At 39.4% G+C, this 17181-nt stretch overlaps 1 protein-coding gene across 1 annotated transcript in view; it reads left to right on the forward strand.

The window, feature by feature from the left end:
- Positions 1-600: 600 nt before the first annotated feature.
- BMT2 (base methyltransferase of 25S rRNA 2 homolog) overlaps positions 601-17181 on the forward strand; it is a 165590-nt gene continuing 149009 nt past the window's right edge. Inside the window, exon 1 of the mRNA XM_037836344.1 lies at positions 601-864. Within this exon, the coding sequence (XP_037692272.1) occupies positions 705-864 (160 nt within the window). The 5' untranslated portion in view covers positions 601-704. The remainder of the gene's footprint in view (positions 865-17181) is intronic.

A 17181-nucleotide genomic window follows, 5' to 3' on the forward strand; every position in this document is an offset into this window, starting at 1 on the left:
CCCGTGAATTAAACCAGCACATGGTTTTAATTCACCTCTCCTTGCGGCAATGAAAGAATCTTTGTTTGGGTTCCTCGAAATGTAAATGGTACTACGCTGCCAAGTCATCACGTAAGCGCTTCCTCAGCGCTATATGACTAAAGGAACTCTACGTGCGAAAGGTGCAACGGAGACTCAGGTCGGGGACTCAGGCCGTGTCGCACCACATTGTAACTTTCAAGAATGGGATGACCAATACATGTGAAAACGCCGAGTCCAAGACCGAACCCCAAACGAAGCAAATTCTGACGCGCAAGCGCATGCCGCACAGCACGTCTCCAGTAACCTCACCACAACGCCTGCGCATATACTCCGAGGAGTGGCGGCTGAACGGAGCGGAACACTGGGGCCTAGCGCTCTCACCCCCTTAGTGCCCCTCGCCTGCGAGCCCCACCTCCTCCAGCTGCTCGCTTTCCCAAACAACCGGGTGTGCCGCCGGCGCTCTCCGTCGATTGGCCCTTATTCTTTTCCGTTTCCGCCCAGCCCTCCACAATCCACCAATCAGCTTGTGCATTTGGGTAAGGTGCCACCTCCGAGGCCGTGGCTCCTGCTCTTCTGCCTCCTCCGGCTGCTGCCTCCGCTGCTGCCTCCTCCTTTCCCACGTCCACCGCTAGGCCAGCGTCTGCGGGGGCTCGAGGGGCGGCAGCGGCGGCGGCGGCAGCGTTATGGAGCCGGGGGCCGGCAGCCGAAGGGCTGCTCGCGGGCAGGGGGCGGGACCCCCGAGCTCTCCGCCACCCCCGGAGCAGGAGCGGAAGCTGGAACAGGAGAAGCTGTCCGGGGTGGTGAAGAGCGTCCACCGTAGGCTTCGCAAGAAGTACCGGGAAGGTAAACAGCGGGCCAAGCGAGGGGGGATGGGAGGCCTCATCACCCTCACCCCCTTGTCACTTCTCCCAGAGAGGCCACCATTAACACCCAAAGGAGCTGCACGTCAGCCCCTGCTATGCCGCTCTCCCAGGACCTGACACCCCCTTCTGGGTCCGAGTCCTGAGCTGGCGTAAGGCGTGCTCTGCCCGCCCCCTTTTCTTCGTGGCCCTTCAAGGCGAGTTTTGGGCCTGTGGGAGAACTGAGTCCTCATCCCTTCAATCCTTTCTCCATCCGGGGTGCTGAGATTGTCACCACCACACACACACACACGCACAGAGAAGGTGGAGGCAGCTCGTTGCGAGCGACTTGAAAGGTAATACACGGAAACAGGTAAAATCTGTGTAAGACAGACGGAAAGAAGTCTCTGTTACCCCTACTCTCTTCCTGTTGACCAGCCTGTTTCATTTGCTTTTTCATCAGACTCCTTTCCTAGAACCTCATTCCTACGGGTTTAGGCAGGGCCGTGGCGGAGCTTTCTCGCATTGGCTTCCAGGGCTGCGAAATCAGCAGGCCTTTCAACTGACTGGACTTTATCTTGTTAAAATGGGGAGGAGCTACATCCCTGCCTCCTTCCCTCTCCCCATTCTTCAAATACTCAATCTTAGTGTTTTGTTTTGTTTTGTTTTGTTGTTTGTTTTTCCGTTGGAGGAGAACTGGGGCAAGTTCTCAAAATACTGGTTAGTTTTGAATAGTCTGTGTAACTGCCAAGCCTGCTAGTACCCATGATGCGAGTCATCAGTAAGAACCCCTTTGATGAAAGATCATAAGCAAGGGAAGGAGTCTTGTAACTTTTGCTTGTACCTGAAGAGTGTTTATATTTGGAGTCTAGTTATCTTTGATACTTTTAAATATAGTTTGTTTTTGTTTTATTTTAACAGAGCTGTTTTGTATGACTTTGACAATGAAACTTGCCAGTTTTTTTATATGCTCTGGAGAAATTTCTTAGGATCAAAATGAGGGATCGCTTTCAACTTGTTCTGACTTTAGCTTAATTGCAAACTGAAAAGTCAGCAGTCTTCAAGGGTTTATTTTATATTTAGTTGATAATTTAGGATTAGAAGTAAAATTATGACAGTGAAGGAGCAGACATGTAAGATCATGTTACTTTTGATTTACACATACTTTGCAATTACTCTGGAAGCTTAAAACTAAGTATCTTTTGTTCCTTCTAATGTAATTGATGTGTTTCATTTTTAAAACTTTAAATTCAGGGTTTTCTTTCCTTGGCAACTCAAGCCTAGCTTTTAATAGAGGGTGCTTAAGTAGTCATGCCCAAAGATGGGCTATAGTTATTGTTAATAGGTAGCAATAGAAAGAGACATAACAGATATAGTGAAGATGTTGAAATTTGCTTTTTAAAGGATGCTTTAAGCCCCAACCCACAACTTATTCAATAAAATGAGTAATTATCGTAGCAACTGTAGCGTCATTCTTGATCTTCATAGAATGCACTTACAAAATGGCATTCATTGTAGATTTTTGTGCTGCTAGAAGAAATGAGGAAATAAATGGACACACTTTCCTGCAATTTATCATGCTATCTTGTGCAAAATTAAGTGCTTCTTTTTAAAGAAAGAACTTAGTATATAATTCAGTTTCTATTTTTGCTGTTTTATAATGACTTTTTATTCATAAACTGATAGGTTCTGCTTAAATTAACACAATATTAATGTGTCATCCTACCTTCAATTACAGTTTATACTTGCTTAATTCCCACATGTTTAAACATGTCTTTAAGCCTGAATATCTAAACAGTATTCTCTTGTTTATAATGAGAATTGGTATTGAAAGTTTTTATAGCTAAAATAGATAACATGTAATTTATAAGTGAATGATCCAGTGTGCTTCTGGGGCAGGAAAAGTTCTAGAAGTCTGTAAACATTTGAATGAGACTCTTTAGGCATTTTAATGCCTTGGATTCCCTTAATGATCTAGATTTCTAGGCTTTGTTCCAAAGATACACCAAGCTCCATCAATGAATTAGCAACATAAATGATGCTAATGAGCATGTCTTCTTTACCTTTATTTTGGTCATGTAGTTATACAAAAGCCATCTGAGAAAAAATCAAAGAAATTTTTTTTAGTGTTTTCATTAGGTGTCTTAGTATTGTTGTAATAATGATGATCTACATTTTCTGAACATATTTTACAAGTTCATTTGCAAGTCAGCTGTGGTCATAAGACAATAAAATAAATGGTATTTAGGCTCTAGGTCAACCCACAAAGACCTCTTTAGTTTAACATAACTGAATTGTAGTACCAATATCTTTGGAAACATACCCTTTTGTAACAATATTCCTACAAGAAAATACAGTGAAAATTACAGCTTTAGAATCTTAGAATGTTAGACTAGAAGGGACCTTAGCATTTTATCGATGATTACCAAATATGGCTGATCAGCAGACTCAGCCAGGTGCTTGTTAGGAAATTCCTGCACTCCGTCTCAGATCTGCAGTTTCAGAATCCCTATTATTAGGGCCTGAAAATTTGTCAGCTGGGTTTTGGAGAAGTGATCTGAACTAGATCCTTCATTTTATAGATGCATGAGCTGAGTCCCCAAAAGATTAAATGACTTTCTTGAAGTTTGGGCGATTCATCAGTAGCCCTATTCATACTCTGTGGGAACAGGAGTTGTGTGTGTGTCTCCCCCCTCCCCCCAATCTCAAGCCTGATGTTGGTGACTCCAAATGTTGGTGAAATGAAAGAAAAAATGAAAAAAAGGAAGTAGCCCTAGAATTTGTGGTAGGGAGGAGGATATAAATTGATGAAATGGGTGATCCATTTGGTGATTGTGATTAGTTGAGTTGGGACTTTGTGAAGTGTGTTTTCAGGGAGAGATGATAGGTAAGGAAGTGAGTTGGGGTGGGATGAAAGAAGCAAAACATACATTGGATAGAAAGGACAGAGGTGAGGACTGGCAAGTCTAGGGTTGGAGAGTAGAGTTTTCCCTTCTCTTCTCTCTCTCTCTCTCTCCCCCCCCCTTCTCTTTTCTCTCTCTCTCTGTCTCTCTCTCTCTCTTTTTTTTCCTTCCCCACTTCTCTTCTTATTTCTGGTAGTAGAATTGAAAATGAAGCAGGAAGAAGGAGAAAATGAGATCCTTCTGCCGCGGTAGGAAAAGGTTTGATGGTGATAGCAGGTTTGGGTGGGAGGCAGTGGATAGGATTATGAAGATTGCCAGGTAGATTTTATGCACTTTCTTTTACCACCCTTTTCCTCTGTGTTCCTATTTACTGTCTGTCCTGTGTCCCACTTAGAGTATCTGTGCCAGTTTCTATAAGAGTAAAGTGAGAATTGGTGATAAAAGTCAGTATTCCAGGCAGTACTGATATCTGACGTAGTTACTAAGAGAAAATGGTAGAAAATGAATAGCAGTTGTGATGAGAAGGTATATTTTGGTGTTAGCCATTTATACATAAGGGATGGTCTTTTAGATTTTTATATAAATGGAAATGTTTGTATATATAGGTTTTTTCTCTCTTTGTTATATGGAATTTTAAAAATTTGACTGCCACATAATCTAAAACTACTTTAAATATATTACAAGAGTTCTAGACAGCTTCTTAATAAGAAACATCTAGTGTTGCTTTCCAAAAAGGGACTTCATTGTTTAATCAGCTCTGCCTGAGAAATACATTTCAGACTGAGAACTGAAGTAGAGCTATGTATTTTCAGTTGTCTTTTTTTTTATCTTCATTTTATTGAGATATATTCACATACCACGCAGTCATACAAAACAAATCGTACTTTCGATTGTTTACAGTACCATTACATAGTTGTACATTCATCACCTAAATCAATCCCTGACACCTTCATTAGCACACACACAAAAATAACAAGAATAATAATTAGAGTGAAAAAGAGCAATTGAAGTAAAAAAGAACACTGGGTACCTTTGTCTGTTTGTTTCCTTCCCCTATTTTTCTACTCATCCATCCATAAGCTAGACAAAGTGGAGTGTGGTCCTTATGGCTTTCCAAATCCCATTGTCACCCCTCATAAGCTACATTTTTATACAACTGTCTTCGAGATTCATGGGTTCTGGGTTGTAGTTTGATAGTTTCAGGTATCCACCACCAGCTACCCCAATTCTTTGGAACCTAAAAAGGGTTGTCTAAAGTGTGCGTAAGAGTGCCCACCAGAGTGACCTCTCGGCTCCTTTTGGAATCTCTCTGCCACTGAAGCTTATTTCATTTCCTTTCACATCCCCCTTTTGGTCAAGAAGATGTTCTCCATCCCACGATGCCGGGTCTACATTCCTCCCTGGGAGTCATATTCGATGTTGCCAGGGAGATTCACTCCCCTGGGTGTCTGATCCCACGTAGAGGGGAGGGCAGTGATTTCACCTTTCGAGTTGGCTTAGCTAGAGAGAGAGGGCCACATCTGAGCAACAAATAGGCATTCGGGAGGAGGCTCTTAGGCACAACCATAGGGAAGCCTAGCCTCTCCTTTGCAGCAACCGTCTTCCCAAGGGTAAAACTTATGGTAGAGGGCTCAACCCATCAAACCACCAATCCCCTATGTCTGTGGTCATGTTAGCAACCATCGAGGTGGGGTAGGCCAATACCCCTGCATTCTCCACAGGCTCCTCAAGGGGGCACTACATCTTTTTTTTTTCGTTGTTTTTCTTTTTTTTTTTTTCAAACTTTCCCTTCTTTTTTAAATCAACTGTATGAAAAAAAAGTTAAAAAGAAAACAAACATACAGTAAAAGAACATTTCAAAGAGACCATAACAAGGGAGTAAGAAAAAGACAACTAACCTAAGATAACTGCTTAACTTCCAACATGTTCCTACTTTACCCCAAGAAAGTTACCTAATACAGCAACATTTCTGTGAACTTGTTCCTACTATATCCATCAGAAATTAACAGACCCTAGTCATTCCTGGGCATCCCGAGAACGTTAAATAGCTTATCTATTCTTCTTGGATTATTGTTCCCCTTTCCTTAATTGCTCTCTATTGCTTGTTCCCCTACATTCTACATTATAAACCATTTGTTTTACATTTTTCAAAGTTCACATTAGTGGTAGCATATAATATTTCTCTTTTTGTGCCTCGCTTATTTCGCTCAACATTATGTCTTCAAGGTTCATCCATGTTGTCATGTTTCACGAGATCGTTCCTTCTTACTGCCGCGTAGTATTCCATCGTGTGTATATACCACATTTTATTTATCCACTCATCTGTTGAAGGACATTTGGGTTGCTTCCATCTCTTGGCAATTGTGAATAATGCTGCTATGAACATTGGCGTGCAGATATCTGTTCGTGTCACTGCTTTCTGACCTTCCGGGTATATACCGAGAAGTGCAATCGCTGGATCGAATGGTAACTCTATATCTAGTTTTCTAAGGAACTGCCAGACTGACTTCCAGAGTGGCTGAACCATTATACAGTCCCACCAACAATGAATAAGAGTTCCAATTTCTCCACATCCCCTCCAGCATTTGTAGTTTCCTGTTTGTTTAATGGCAGCCATTCTAACCGGTGTTAGATGGTATCTCATTGTGGTCTTAATTTGCATCTCTCTAATAGCTAGTGAAGCTGAACATTTTTTCATGTGTTTCTTGGCCATTTGTATTTCCTCTTCAGAGAACTGTCTTTTCATGTCTTTTGCCCATTTTATAATTGGGCTGTCTGTACTATTGTCATTGAGTTGTAAGATTTCTTTATATATGCAAGATATCAGTCTTTTGTCAGATACATGGTTTCCAAAAATTTTTTCCCATTGAGTTGGCTGCCTCTTTACCTTTTTGAGAAATTCCTTTGAGGTGCAGAAACTTCTAAGCTTCAGGAGTTCCCATTTATCTATTTTCTCTTTTGTTGCTTGTGCTTTGGGTGTAAAGTCTAGGAAGTGGCCGCCTAATACAAGGTCTTGAAGATGTTTTCCTACATTATCTTCTAGGAGTTTTATGGTACTTTCTTTTATATTGAGATCTTTGGTCCATTTTGAGTTAATTTTTGTGTAGGAGGTGAGGTAGGGGTCCTCTTTCATTCTTTTGGATATGGATATCCAACTCTCCCAGCCCCATTTGTTGAAAAGACCATTATGACTCAGTTCAGTGACTTTGGGGGCCTTATCAAAGATCAGTCGGCCATAGATGTGAGGGTCTATCTCTGAATTCTCAATTCGATTCCATTGATCTATATGTCTATCTTTGTGCCAGTACCATGCTGTTTTGTCAACTGTGGCTTTATAATAAGCTTCAAAGTCAGGGAGTGTAAGTCCTCCCACTTCGTTTTTCTTTTTTAGAGTGTCTTTAGCAATTCGAGGCATCTTCCCTTTCCAAATAAATTTGATAACTAGCTTTTCCAAGTCTGCAAAGTAGGTTGTTGGAATTTTGATTGGGATTGCATTGAATCTGTAGATGAGTTTGGGTAGAATGGACATCTTAATGACATTTAGTCTTCCTATTCATGAACGTGGAATATTTTTCCATCTTTTAAGGTCCCCTTCTATTTCTTTTAGTAGAGTTATGTAGTTTTCTTTGTATAGTCTTTTACATCTTTGGTTAAGTTTATTCCTAGGTACTTGATTTTTTTAGTTGCTATTGAAAATGGTATCTTTTTCTTGAGTGTCTCTTCAGTTTGTTCATTTCTAGCATATAGAAACATTACTGACTTATGTGCATTAATCTTGTATCCCGCTACTTTGCTAAATTTGTTTATTAGCTCTAGTAGCTGTATCGTCGATTTCTCAGGATTTTCTAGATATAAGATCATATCATCTGCAAACAATGACAGTTTTACTTCTTCTTTTCCAATTTGGATGCCTTTTATTTCTTTGTCTTGCCGGATTGCCCTGGCTAGCACTTCCAGCACAATGTTGAATAACAGTGGTGACAGCGGGCATCCTTGTCTTGTTCCTGATCTTAGAGGGAAGGCTTTCAGTCTCTCACCATTGACTACTATGCTGGCTGTGGGTTTTTCATATATGCTCTTTATCATGTTGAGGAAGTTTCCTTCAATTCCTACCTTTTGAAGTGTTTTTATCAAAAAGGGATGTTGGATTTTGTCAAATGTTTTTCAGCATCTATTGAGATGATCAATTGATTTTTCCCTTTTGACTTGTTAATGTGTTGTAATACATTGATTGTTTTTCTTATGTTGAACCATCCTTGCATGCCTGGAATGAACCCCACTTGGTCATGGTGTATGATTTTTTTAATGTGTCTTTGGATTCGATTTGCAAGTATTTTGTTGAGGATTTTTGCATCTATATTCATTAGGGAGATTGGCCGGTAGTTTTCCTTTTTTGTAGCATCTTTGCCTGGTTTTGGTATTAGATTGATGTTAGCTTCATAAAATGAGTTAGGTAGTGTTCCATTTTCTTCAATGTTTTGAAAGAGTTTGAGTAAGATTGGTGCCAGTTCTTTCTGGGAAGTTTGGTAGAATTCCCCTGTGAAGCCATCTGGCCCTGGGCATTTATTTGTGGGAAGATTTTTGATGACTGATTGGATCTCTTTGCTTGTGATGGGTTGGTTGAGGTCTTCTATTTCTTCTCTGGTCAGTCTAGGTTGTCCATATGTTTCCAGGAAATTGTCCATTTCTTCTACATTATCCAGTTTGTTGCCATACAGTTGTTCATAATATCCTCTTATAATTTTTTTAATTTCTTCCGGATCTGCAGTTATGTCACCTTTTTCATTCATTATTTTGTTTATATGGGTCTTCTCTCTTTTTGATTTTGTCAGTCTAGCTAGGGGCTTGTCAATCTTGTTGATCTTCTCAAAGAACCAACTTTTGGTGATATTTATCCTCTCTATTGTTTTTTTGTTCTCTATGTCATTTATTTCTGCTTTAATCCTTGTTATTTCTTTTCTTGTACTTGGTTTAGGATTGGTTTGCTGTTCATTTTCTAGCTTCTTCAGTTGATCCATTAGTTCTTTGATTTTGGCTCTTTCTTCCTTTTTAATATATGCGTTTAGTGCTATAAATTTCCTCCTCAGCACTGCTTTTGCTGCATCCCATAGGTTTTGGTATGTTGTGTTCTCATTTTCATTCGTCTCTATATATTTAGCAATTTCTCTTGCTATTTCTTCTTTAACCCACTGATTGTTTAGGAGTGTGTTGTTTAACCTCCAGGTATTTGTGAATGTTCTAAGTCTCTGATGGTTATTGACTTCTAATTGTATTCCATTGTGGTCAGAGAATGTGCTTTGAATAATTTCAATCTTTTTAAATTTATTGAGGCTTGTTTTATGTCCCAGCATATGATCTATTCTGGAGAAAGTTCCGTGAGCACTAGAAAAGTATGTGTATCCTGGTGATTTGGGATGTAATGTCCTGTATATGTCTGTTAAATCTAATTCATTTATCAGATTGTTTAGGTTTTCAATTTCCTTATTGGTCTTCTGTCTGGTTGATCTATCTATAGGAGAGAGTGATGTGTTGAAGTCTCCCACAATTATTGTGGAAACATCAATTGCTTCCTTTAGTTTTGCCAGTGTTTCTCTCATGTATTTTGTGGCACCTTGATTGGGTGCATAGACATTTACGATTGTTATTTCTTCTTGTTGAATTGCCCCTTTTATTAGTATGTAGTGGCCTTCTTTGTCTCTCAAAACATCCCTGCATTTGAAGTCTATTTTATCTGAGATTAATATTGCTGCACCTGCTTTCTTTTGGCTGTAGCTTGCATGAAATATTTTTTTCCATCCTTTCACTTTCAGTTTCTTTGTGTCCCTGTGTCTAAGATGAGTCTCTTGTTTGCAACATATTGATGGTTCATTTTTTTTGATCCATTCTGCGAATCTATATCTTTTAATTGGGGAGTTTAATCCATTTACATTCAACATTATAACCATGAAGGCATTTCTTGAATCAGCCATCTTATCCTTTGGTTTATGTTTGTCATATTTTTCCCCTCTGTCTATTAATATCCTTTATTGTACCCATACCGAATCTCTTTAGTACTGAACCTTTCTCCAAGTCTCTCTGTCCTTTCTTTGTTTCTCTGCCTGTAGGGCTCCCTTTAGTATCTCCAGTAGGGCAGGTCTCTTGTTAGCAAATTCTCTCAGCATTTGTTTGTCTGTGAAAAATTTAAGCTCTCCCTCAAATTTGAAGGAGAGCTTTGCTGGATAAAGTATTCTTGGCTGGAAATTTTTCTCACTCAGAATTTTAAATATATCGTGCCACTGCCTTCTTGCCTCCATGGTGGCTGCTGAGTAGTCACTACTTAGTCTTATGCTGTTTCCTTTGTATGTGGTGAATTGCTTTTCTCTTGCTGCTTTCAGAACTTGCTCCTTCTCTTCTGTGTTTGACAATGTGATCAGTATATGTCTCGGAGTGGGTTTATTTGGATTTATTCTATTTGGAGTTCGCTGAGCATTTATGATTTGTGTATTTATGTTGTTTAGAAGATTTGGGAAGTTTTCCCCAACAATTTCTTTGAATACTCTTCCTAGACCTTTACCCTTTTCTTCCCCTTCTGGGACACGAATGAGTGTTATATTCGGACGTTTCATATTATCTATCATATCCCTGAGGTCCATTTCGATTTTTTCAATTTTTTTCCCCATTCTTTCTTTTACGCTTTCATTTTCCATTCTGTCATCTTCCAGGTCACTGATTCGTTGTTCAACTTCCTCTAGTCTTGTACTATGAGTGTCCAGAATCTTTTTAATTTGTTCAACAGTTTCTTTAATTTCCATAAGATCATCCATTTTTTTATTTAGTCTTGCAATGTCTTCTTTATGCTCTTCTAGGGTCTTCTTGGTTTCCTTTGTATCCCGTACTATGGTCTCATTGTTCATCTTTAGTTCTTTGAGTAGCTGCTCTAGGTGCTGTGTCTCTTCTGGTCTTTTGATTTGGGTGCTTGGGCTTGGGTTATCCATATCGTCTGGTTTTTTCATATGCTTTATAATTTTCTGTTGTTTTTGGCCTCGTGGCATTTGCTGAACTTGATAGGGTTCTTTTAGGATTTGTAGACCAATTGAAGTCCTTATCTCTAATTTATCAGATCTACAGCTTCGTGGAGTACACTTTCTCTAACTAACCAGCAGGTGGCGTCCACGAGCCACCTGTTCTCCACAAGCCAGTTCTCCCCTGCTTAGCCTTTTTGGTGAGTGGGGGAGTGAGTCTTGTGGGGTCCAATTGGTGTACCAAGCTTGCGTGTGTAGTTGGTGTTGCCTGCCCTGTATATGGGGCGTGTTTCTGGGCAGTCAGGGAGGGGGGGTGGCCCTAACAATCAAATCTCCCTGGTGATCCTAGAGTTTTAAAGCTGCTGCAATAGTCTAATCCTTCAGTTCAGTCCTGCCACAGTTTGTCTCTGCCACTGACCCACAAGTCCTTGGTATTGGCGTATGGCTCCTGAGACTTGCAAGTGGGCCCCTCTTCCAGGCTGTGCACCCCGGGTCCTCTGTTGAGGGATGACTGTGCTATGTCACAGGTGAGTGCCGTCCCCCCAGGGCAGTTCTGGGCTGATGGGCTGTGTAGGGAGGCTCCCAGTCTGCTGAAATGATGGCTGAATGGGGCTTTGTTAATTCACACTGCTCCACCTTCCCAACTCTGGGACAATCAGCTGAGGTTGCAGGGAAGGCTAATGTCCACGCCCAGTTTTGTGGTGTGTGCCTGTTATTTGAAGCACTTCCGTCACACTGGGTTGTCTGGGGCAGCTCTGGGCTATGGGGCTGGCGATGGGCAGGAGTGTTTCCTGTCCACCAGGATGATGGCTGTGAGCGGACACCCCCCTTTTCTTGGGAAGTTGTGGTGTTTAGTGAATTTTCTCAGCCACTGGATTATTGCCTTTTGTCTCAGAGCTCTCTTAGTTCTGCTCTTGTCTTGACCTGCCCAAATTGCAAGTCTTTGAAGCTTTCTGTATTGGGCTTCTTAGAGTAATTGTTTTAGAAAAAGAAAAAAGGATTAAAAAAAAAAAGAAAAAAGGGCCCTCCTCAGAGATCTAATGGGTTATTGAAATGCTAAGAGACAAAGCAACCAGGGCCATTAAGGAAAGGTCCATAGGGCAGAGAGATCAGCTTTTCTTCGGGATTTGCATATGCGCCTCAGGGCCTGAGCTCGGGCCTGAGCTCTGCCCTTCCCCTTTCTATGTTCACCAGAACTCCAAAAATCCTCCGCTTTTATTTTGGAGTTTTTCGTGTTTTTTTTTTCGTATGCCTGTCTCCTGTCTGCTGGGCTGGCTGCTCTCAGATTCTGTGGTGTCTGGTCTCAGTCTATCTATGGTTGGAGTTTGGATCAGTAGAATGAATTTCTGATAAGGGCTGCCATTGCAGTTCTCCCTTCTACTTCCCGGAGCTGACAGCCCCTCCTCTCACGGGACTGAGCCTGGCAGGGAGGGGCGCGGGTCCCCTGGCCGCAAAAACTTACAGATTTCGCTGATCTCAGCAGTTCGACGTTTTCATGAGTGTTGTATGAAGTATGCCCAAAGTCAGATTGCTCTGTGGTGTCCCGTCCACGCAGTTCCTGGCTTTCTACCTACTTTCCTGGAGGAGTAACTAAAACATACAGCTCACCAGTCCGCCATTGTGCCCCGCCTCTTCAGTTGTCTTTGTATCAGATTTTTTCCTTAATCCTATTCACATAATCTCGTTTATATACAATGATTATTTTTATATTTAACATTTCTTTTTCTAAGCTTACAATATTCATGTACAAATTCCAAGAAAATATAAAAGGCTCCAGCTGTCAGGAATAAAAGTACAATCTCCCTTCCATTTACTTTTGATTTTTTAACCTATCTTGTGAATATCTTTACTTTAGCAGATTTCATCTTCAATTGATCCAGTCCCTGAATTTACTTATTCTACATGCCAAAACAATTTAAATGATTTATCGCATAAACCCAGGCTGCTGATTGATTAATGAGAGAAATATAAAAGTACATAATAAACTGTTAACAGTGGTATCCTCAAGGTCATGGAGTTATGGGTGATCTTTAGTATACTTTTCTACATTAAAAAAAATCAATGTTATTATTAGCAATGATAATATAAAAGTAGATGAAGGATAAATCAGGATAGGCTGGTTCTATAGACTAAGTTCAGGAAAAAAATGTTACAAAAGGTTTCCAGTTGTGAACAACATTTTAAGAGTCAAGGACTAAGTAGCCAAGTTTAGATGTTGAATTGTTATTGATTATTCAAATTCTTCTTCATAGTAGTTTGGGACTAGGAATAGCTAGAATAGCAGTTTAGGATGATTCTTTAGGTGAAGAATACATTTATGATTGGTTACTCTAGCAAACACCTAAAACAAGGGAATTGTGAGGAGTTGAGGGAAAACCTTTGAATTAAAAATCATTTTAAGCTAAAAAGAAAAGAAGAAATAGAAAAGTTAATATTTTTCCTGAAACAAAGTTTTGAAATTGTTTTAAAAATGAGGATAACAGACTATTTTTTAAAAAATTCTTGTTCTAATAACATATATATAACCTGAAATATCTCCTTTTAACTACAGATAACAGACTTCTTAATTGAAATTTTCTTTTTGTTTTCTTCAGTGATCCTTCAACACAACTGCTTTAAAATAATGACAACCTCCATGACCTCAAAAACGTTGACTAGGTTCTCTGTTTAACTCTTTGAAGAGAGGTTTTACTGTTTTCTTTTTTTTTTTTAAGTTCAACTTTATTGAGATATATTCACATACCATACAATTATCCACAGTGTACAATCAGTTGTTCACAGTACCATTATATAGTTGTGCATTCATCACCACAATCAATTTTTGAACATTTTCATTACCACACACACAAAAGAAGAAGGATAAAAGTTAAAGGAAAAAAGAAGACCCAAAACATCACATACCCCCCATATCTCCCTATTATTCATTTACTTTTTGTCCTCATTTTTCTATTCCTCTGTCCATACACTGTGTAAAAGGAGTGGGAGCCACAAAGTTTTCACAATCACACGGTCACACAGTGTAAGCTATATAGTTATAGAATCATCTTCAAGAATAAAGGCTACTGGGTTGCAGTTTAACGGTTTCAGGTATTTCCTTCTAGCTATTCCAATACACTAAAAACTAAAAAGGGATATCTATATAATGCATAAGAATAACCTCCAGAATGATCTCTTAACTCTGTTTTAGATCTCTCGGCCACTGAAACTTTATTTTGTTTCCTTTCTCTTCCCCCTTTTGGTCCATGAAGACTTTCTCAATATGTTGATGCCAGGGCCAGGCTCATCCCTGCAAATCATGTCTCACATTGCCAGGGAGTTTTACACCCTGGGGAGTCAAGTCCCATGCAGGGGTGAGGGCAGTGAGTTTACCTGCAGAGTTGGCTTAGAGAGAGAGGCCACTTCTGAGCAGCAGAAGAGGTTCTCTGGGGTGACTTAAGCACAATTTTAAGTTTGCTTAGCCTCTCCTTCACAGTAACAAACTTCGTAAGGGCAAGCCCCAAGATTGAGGTCTCAGCCTTCTAAATTGGTAGCCCCTACTGCTTGTGAGACTATCATTAATTCCCCAGATGGGGAAATTTAATATTTCCACATTTTTCCCCAGTCCTTCAAGGGGGCTTTGCAAATACATCTTTATTCTCTGCCCAGATTACTCTGGGATATATTGGGGCTTAACACTAACTTGTACAATCCAACCAGGTTTCACTCCCTAGTCAATGTTCCATGTCATTACGTTGTTTGAGTAAACTATCCTTACAAGTTAAATTATATAGTGTGTAACAAAAAATATAGATTTTGCACCTTATAAACATCTCTTCCTTTGGACTCATACAGATGTTGAAGTTTTAAAAACACAGTCCGTATCTTCCTTTACCCTTTAGTCTAATTTTCCTTAGTCCTAACCAAGTCCATTTTGTTCATAGCTCTAATTTAAGTCTGATCTCTTTTTTTCAGACTCCTTAACATTTACTATGGGGTAATGGTGACATTCATAGCTGCCAGACTCTGGCTGTGAATCTCAGGTGTCACACAGAAACCCAAAGTTCCAGGACTGATCAGTTTATACACAGAGAGCTCAGCATCTCAGACTTTAGAAATAACCATTACAACTCAGAAATAGATGTAACTCCTGTAAGAGGTTACAATCTAGGAACCTTTACAGTAAGCCTTCCCCTGATAACCTATGCTCTTAGACTCAATTCTCAGAGCTTGCACATTATAGTTAGTCCAAGTAGTGAGACATTATAGTGTTTTTCTTTTCATTTCTGGTTTATTTCACTCAGTATACTGTCCTCACCTACTCTTTTTTTTTTTTGCTCTTGCCAGTCACATCCATTCTGATACAGAGTCAGAAAGTACTGCCTTTTGTGATAGCATCTTTGCTCACTTGGCAAAACAAGTAAAGTGATGACTGTCCACAGAAAAGCTTATTAACTTTGTCTTAAGAGAATTTGAACTGCCTTTTTCACCTGGGGAAAAAAATGAAAAGAGTAAAACTAAAAGATAATGGGAACATTGATTGATAAAACAGTTCAGTGAATGGCACATAGGAGGTGTGCAACATACATTAACTATTTGACTTTATCGTTAGTTGTCTTTGTAGTAAAGTATTTTTCTAGGGTCTTTTTATATTTAGAAAGATAGAGTAAAAATCAAAGGTATTGGTGCAAATCAATCATTTTATGGAGAGGAGGCGACAAATGTAATGGTTCTTAACCTTGATTACACATCAGTATTTCCCATGGAACTTTGTGGAACACAGGCATCTTTATTATTTAAAACTCCGTAGAATTTACAATGGACATAGGGTAGTGGTTGAGGAACACTGAGCTAAAGTACAGTGGGTTGGAGTGGGAAGGAATCTGGAAGAAATGAGACAAGCTAGGAGGTTCTTATACTAATCCAATTTAAATTTAATAATGTCATAAATAAGGGTAATGATCATGAAAATGGAGGAAGACAAATCAAGGACTTTCTAAAGGTCAGAATGAGCAGTTTCAGGGAAAGGAAGTAAAGAGGAAGAGTCAAACATAATGCCAAGATTTCTTGCCTGGGAAAATGGAATGGTAGTGTTGCCAATAGCATCCTGTTTGGGAATGTGTGTTTTTGGGTGGGAATGGGGAGGGGGTGGTGGCAGGAAGGACAGGGTGATCAGATCAGGCAGGTAGGCTTATTATGTAGGTGGTAAATATAGTGGTAAGGATTTAGTTTGGAACATATCCTTTGGAAATGTAGAATTGGCAGCCCTCTCTGTGGAATTCAAATCTTTGAGAGCAGATAAACTGCCCAGGGGGTGATGATAATGTATAACTGAGGACAGATCATTGGAAGACACCAGTTGATGATGATTGGAAGGAGAAAGTGGAACCATCAGAGAACACAGTGAGTACTTACAGGGGTTGTTTCTCCTGTGGCTGGGCCACTAATGCAGTAGTAGAAATACACGAGCTGTCACTTAGGCTACATTTAGAGTAGAGTGAAGGTACTCATAGTGATAACCTGAAGTCCTAAAAAAAGGTAAAATTATACTTACTGTGTTTAAGAAGATAGTGATTTGCTTTGACTTTAGAGATTACTGGTCTCTGCTGGCTAAGATACAGTGTTCTTGTTTTCTTTAACTATCTGTGTATCCTGTTTGCAACTTTATAAAAGGTGTCAAAAGCAGTGTTCTCAAACTTTAGCATCCTTTTGGTGAACTATTTCAAATGCTGATTCCCAGGCTTCCAGAACGCAATTTAGTGGGTTTCTGGGACCCAGAAATTTTGATGCAGATGAGTGTTGGACCACTTTTTGAAAAAACGAAACAAAACACTGAACTAAGGTTTTGCAGTTGTAGAGAAAAACAAGGGCACTTTGAATGTGCTTTTCCTGGTAGCTCGAACTGTTCTTTCAAGTTAATTTCTTACTCATATGTAAGAAATACTTTATTTCTGTAGTAGAATTTTCAGAAGCAGAGCATCAGTTGAGATAACTAAGTTAATGATTTTTCAATAGTAAGTATTAAATAGTAAATATACTGTTTTTCAATAGTAAGTGTTCTTTATACTTAATAGTAAGTGTAAAGATTTATTTGTTTTCGAGTCATAATATTGGTGTTAGAAGTTGTTTTCTAAATTTCTCCATTGATTTTTTAACACACATATTGATTTCTTATATTAGATTTCCCTTTATTTTAATGTTATTTCTGTAGAGGGAAAGTAGTACACATACATTATTATCTGAACAATTCAAGCAAATTTGTCACATAGTCCTTGTTATAACTACCTCTCCTTGCAGTACTTTTGCTAATTTTGAAAAATTTAGTGCTTGGAAGCACCGCATCTATCATACAGTTCTATTTGTAATTGAGGTACATAGTATTTACAAGAGTAATCTGTACATTGTCCAAGTTCGAGCAATTCATAGTTAGGTTATGACTTT

Source organism: Choloepus didactylus, chromosome 5 (genome assembly GCF_015220235.1).
Source record: "Choloepus didactylus isolate mChoDid1 chromosome 5, mChoDid1.pri, whole genome shotgun sequence".
NCBI classification, from domain to species: Eukaryota; Metazoa; Chordata; class Mammalia; order Pilosa; family Megalonychidae; genus Choloepus; species Choloepus didactylus.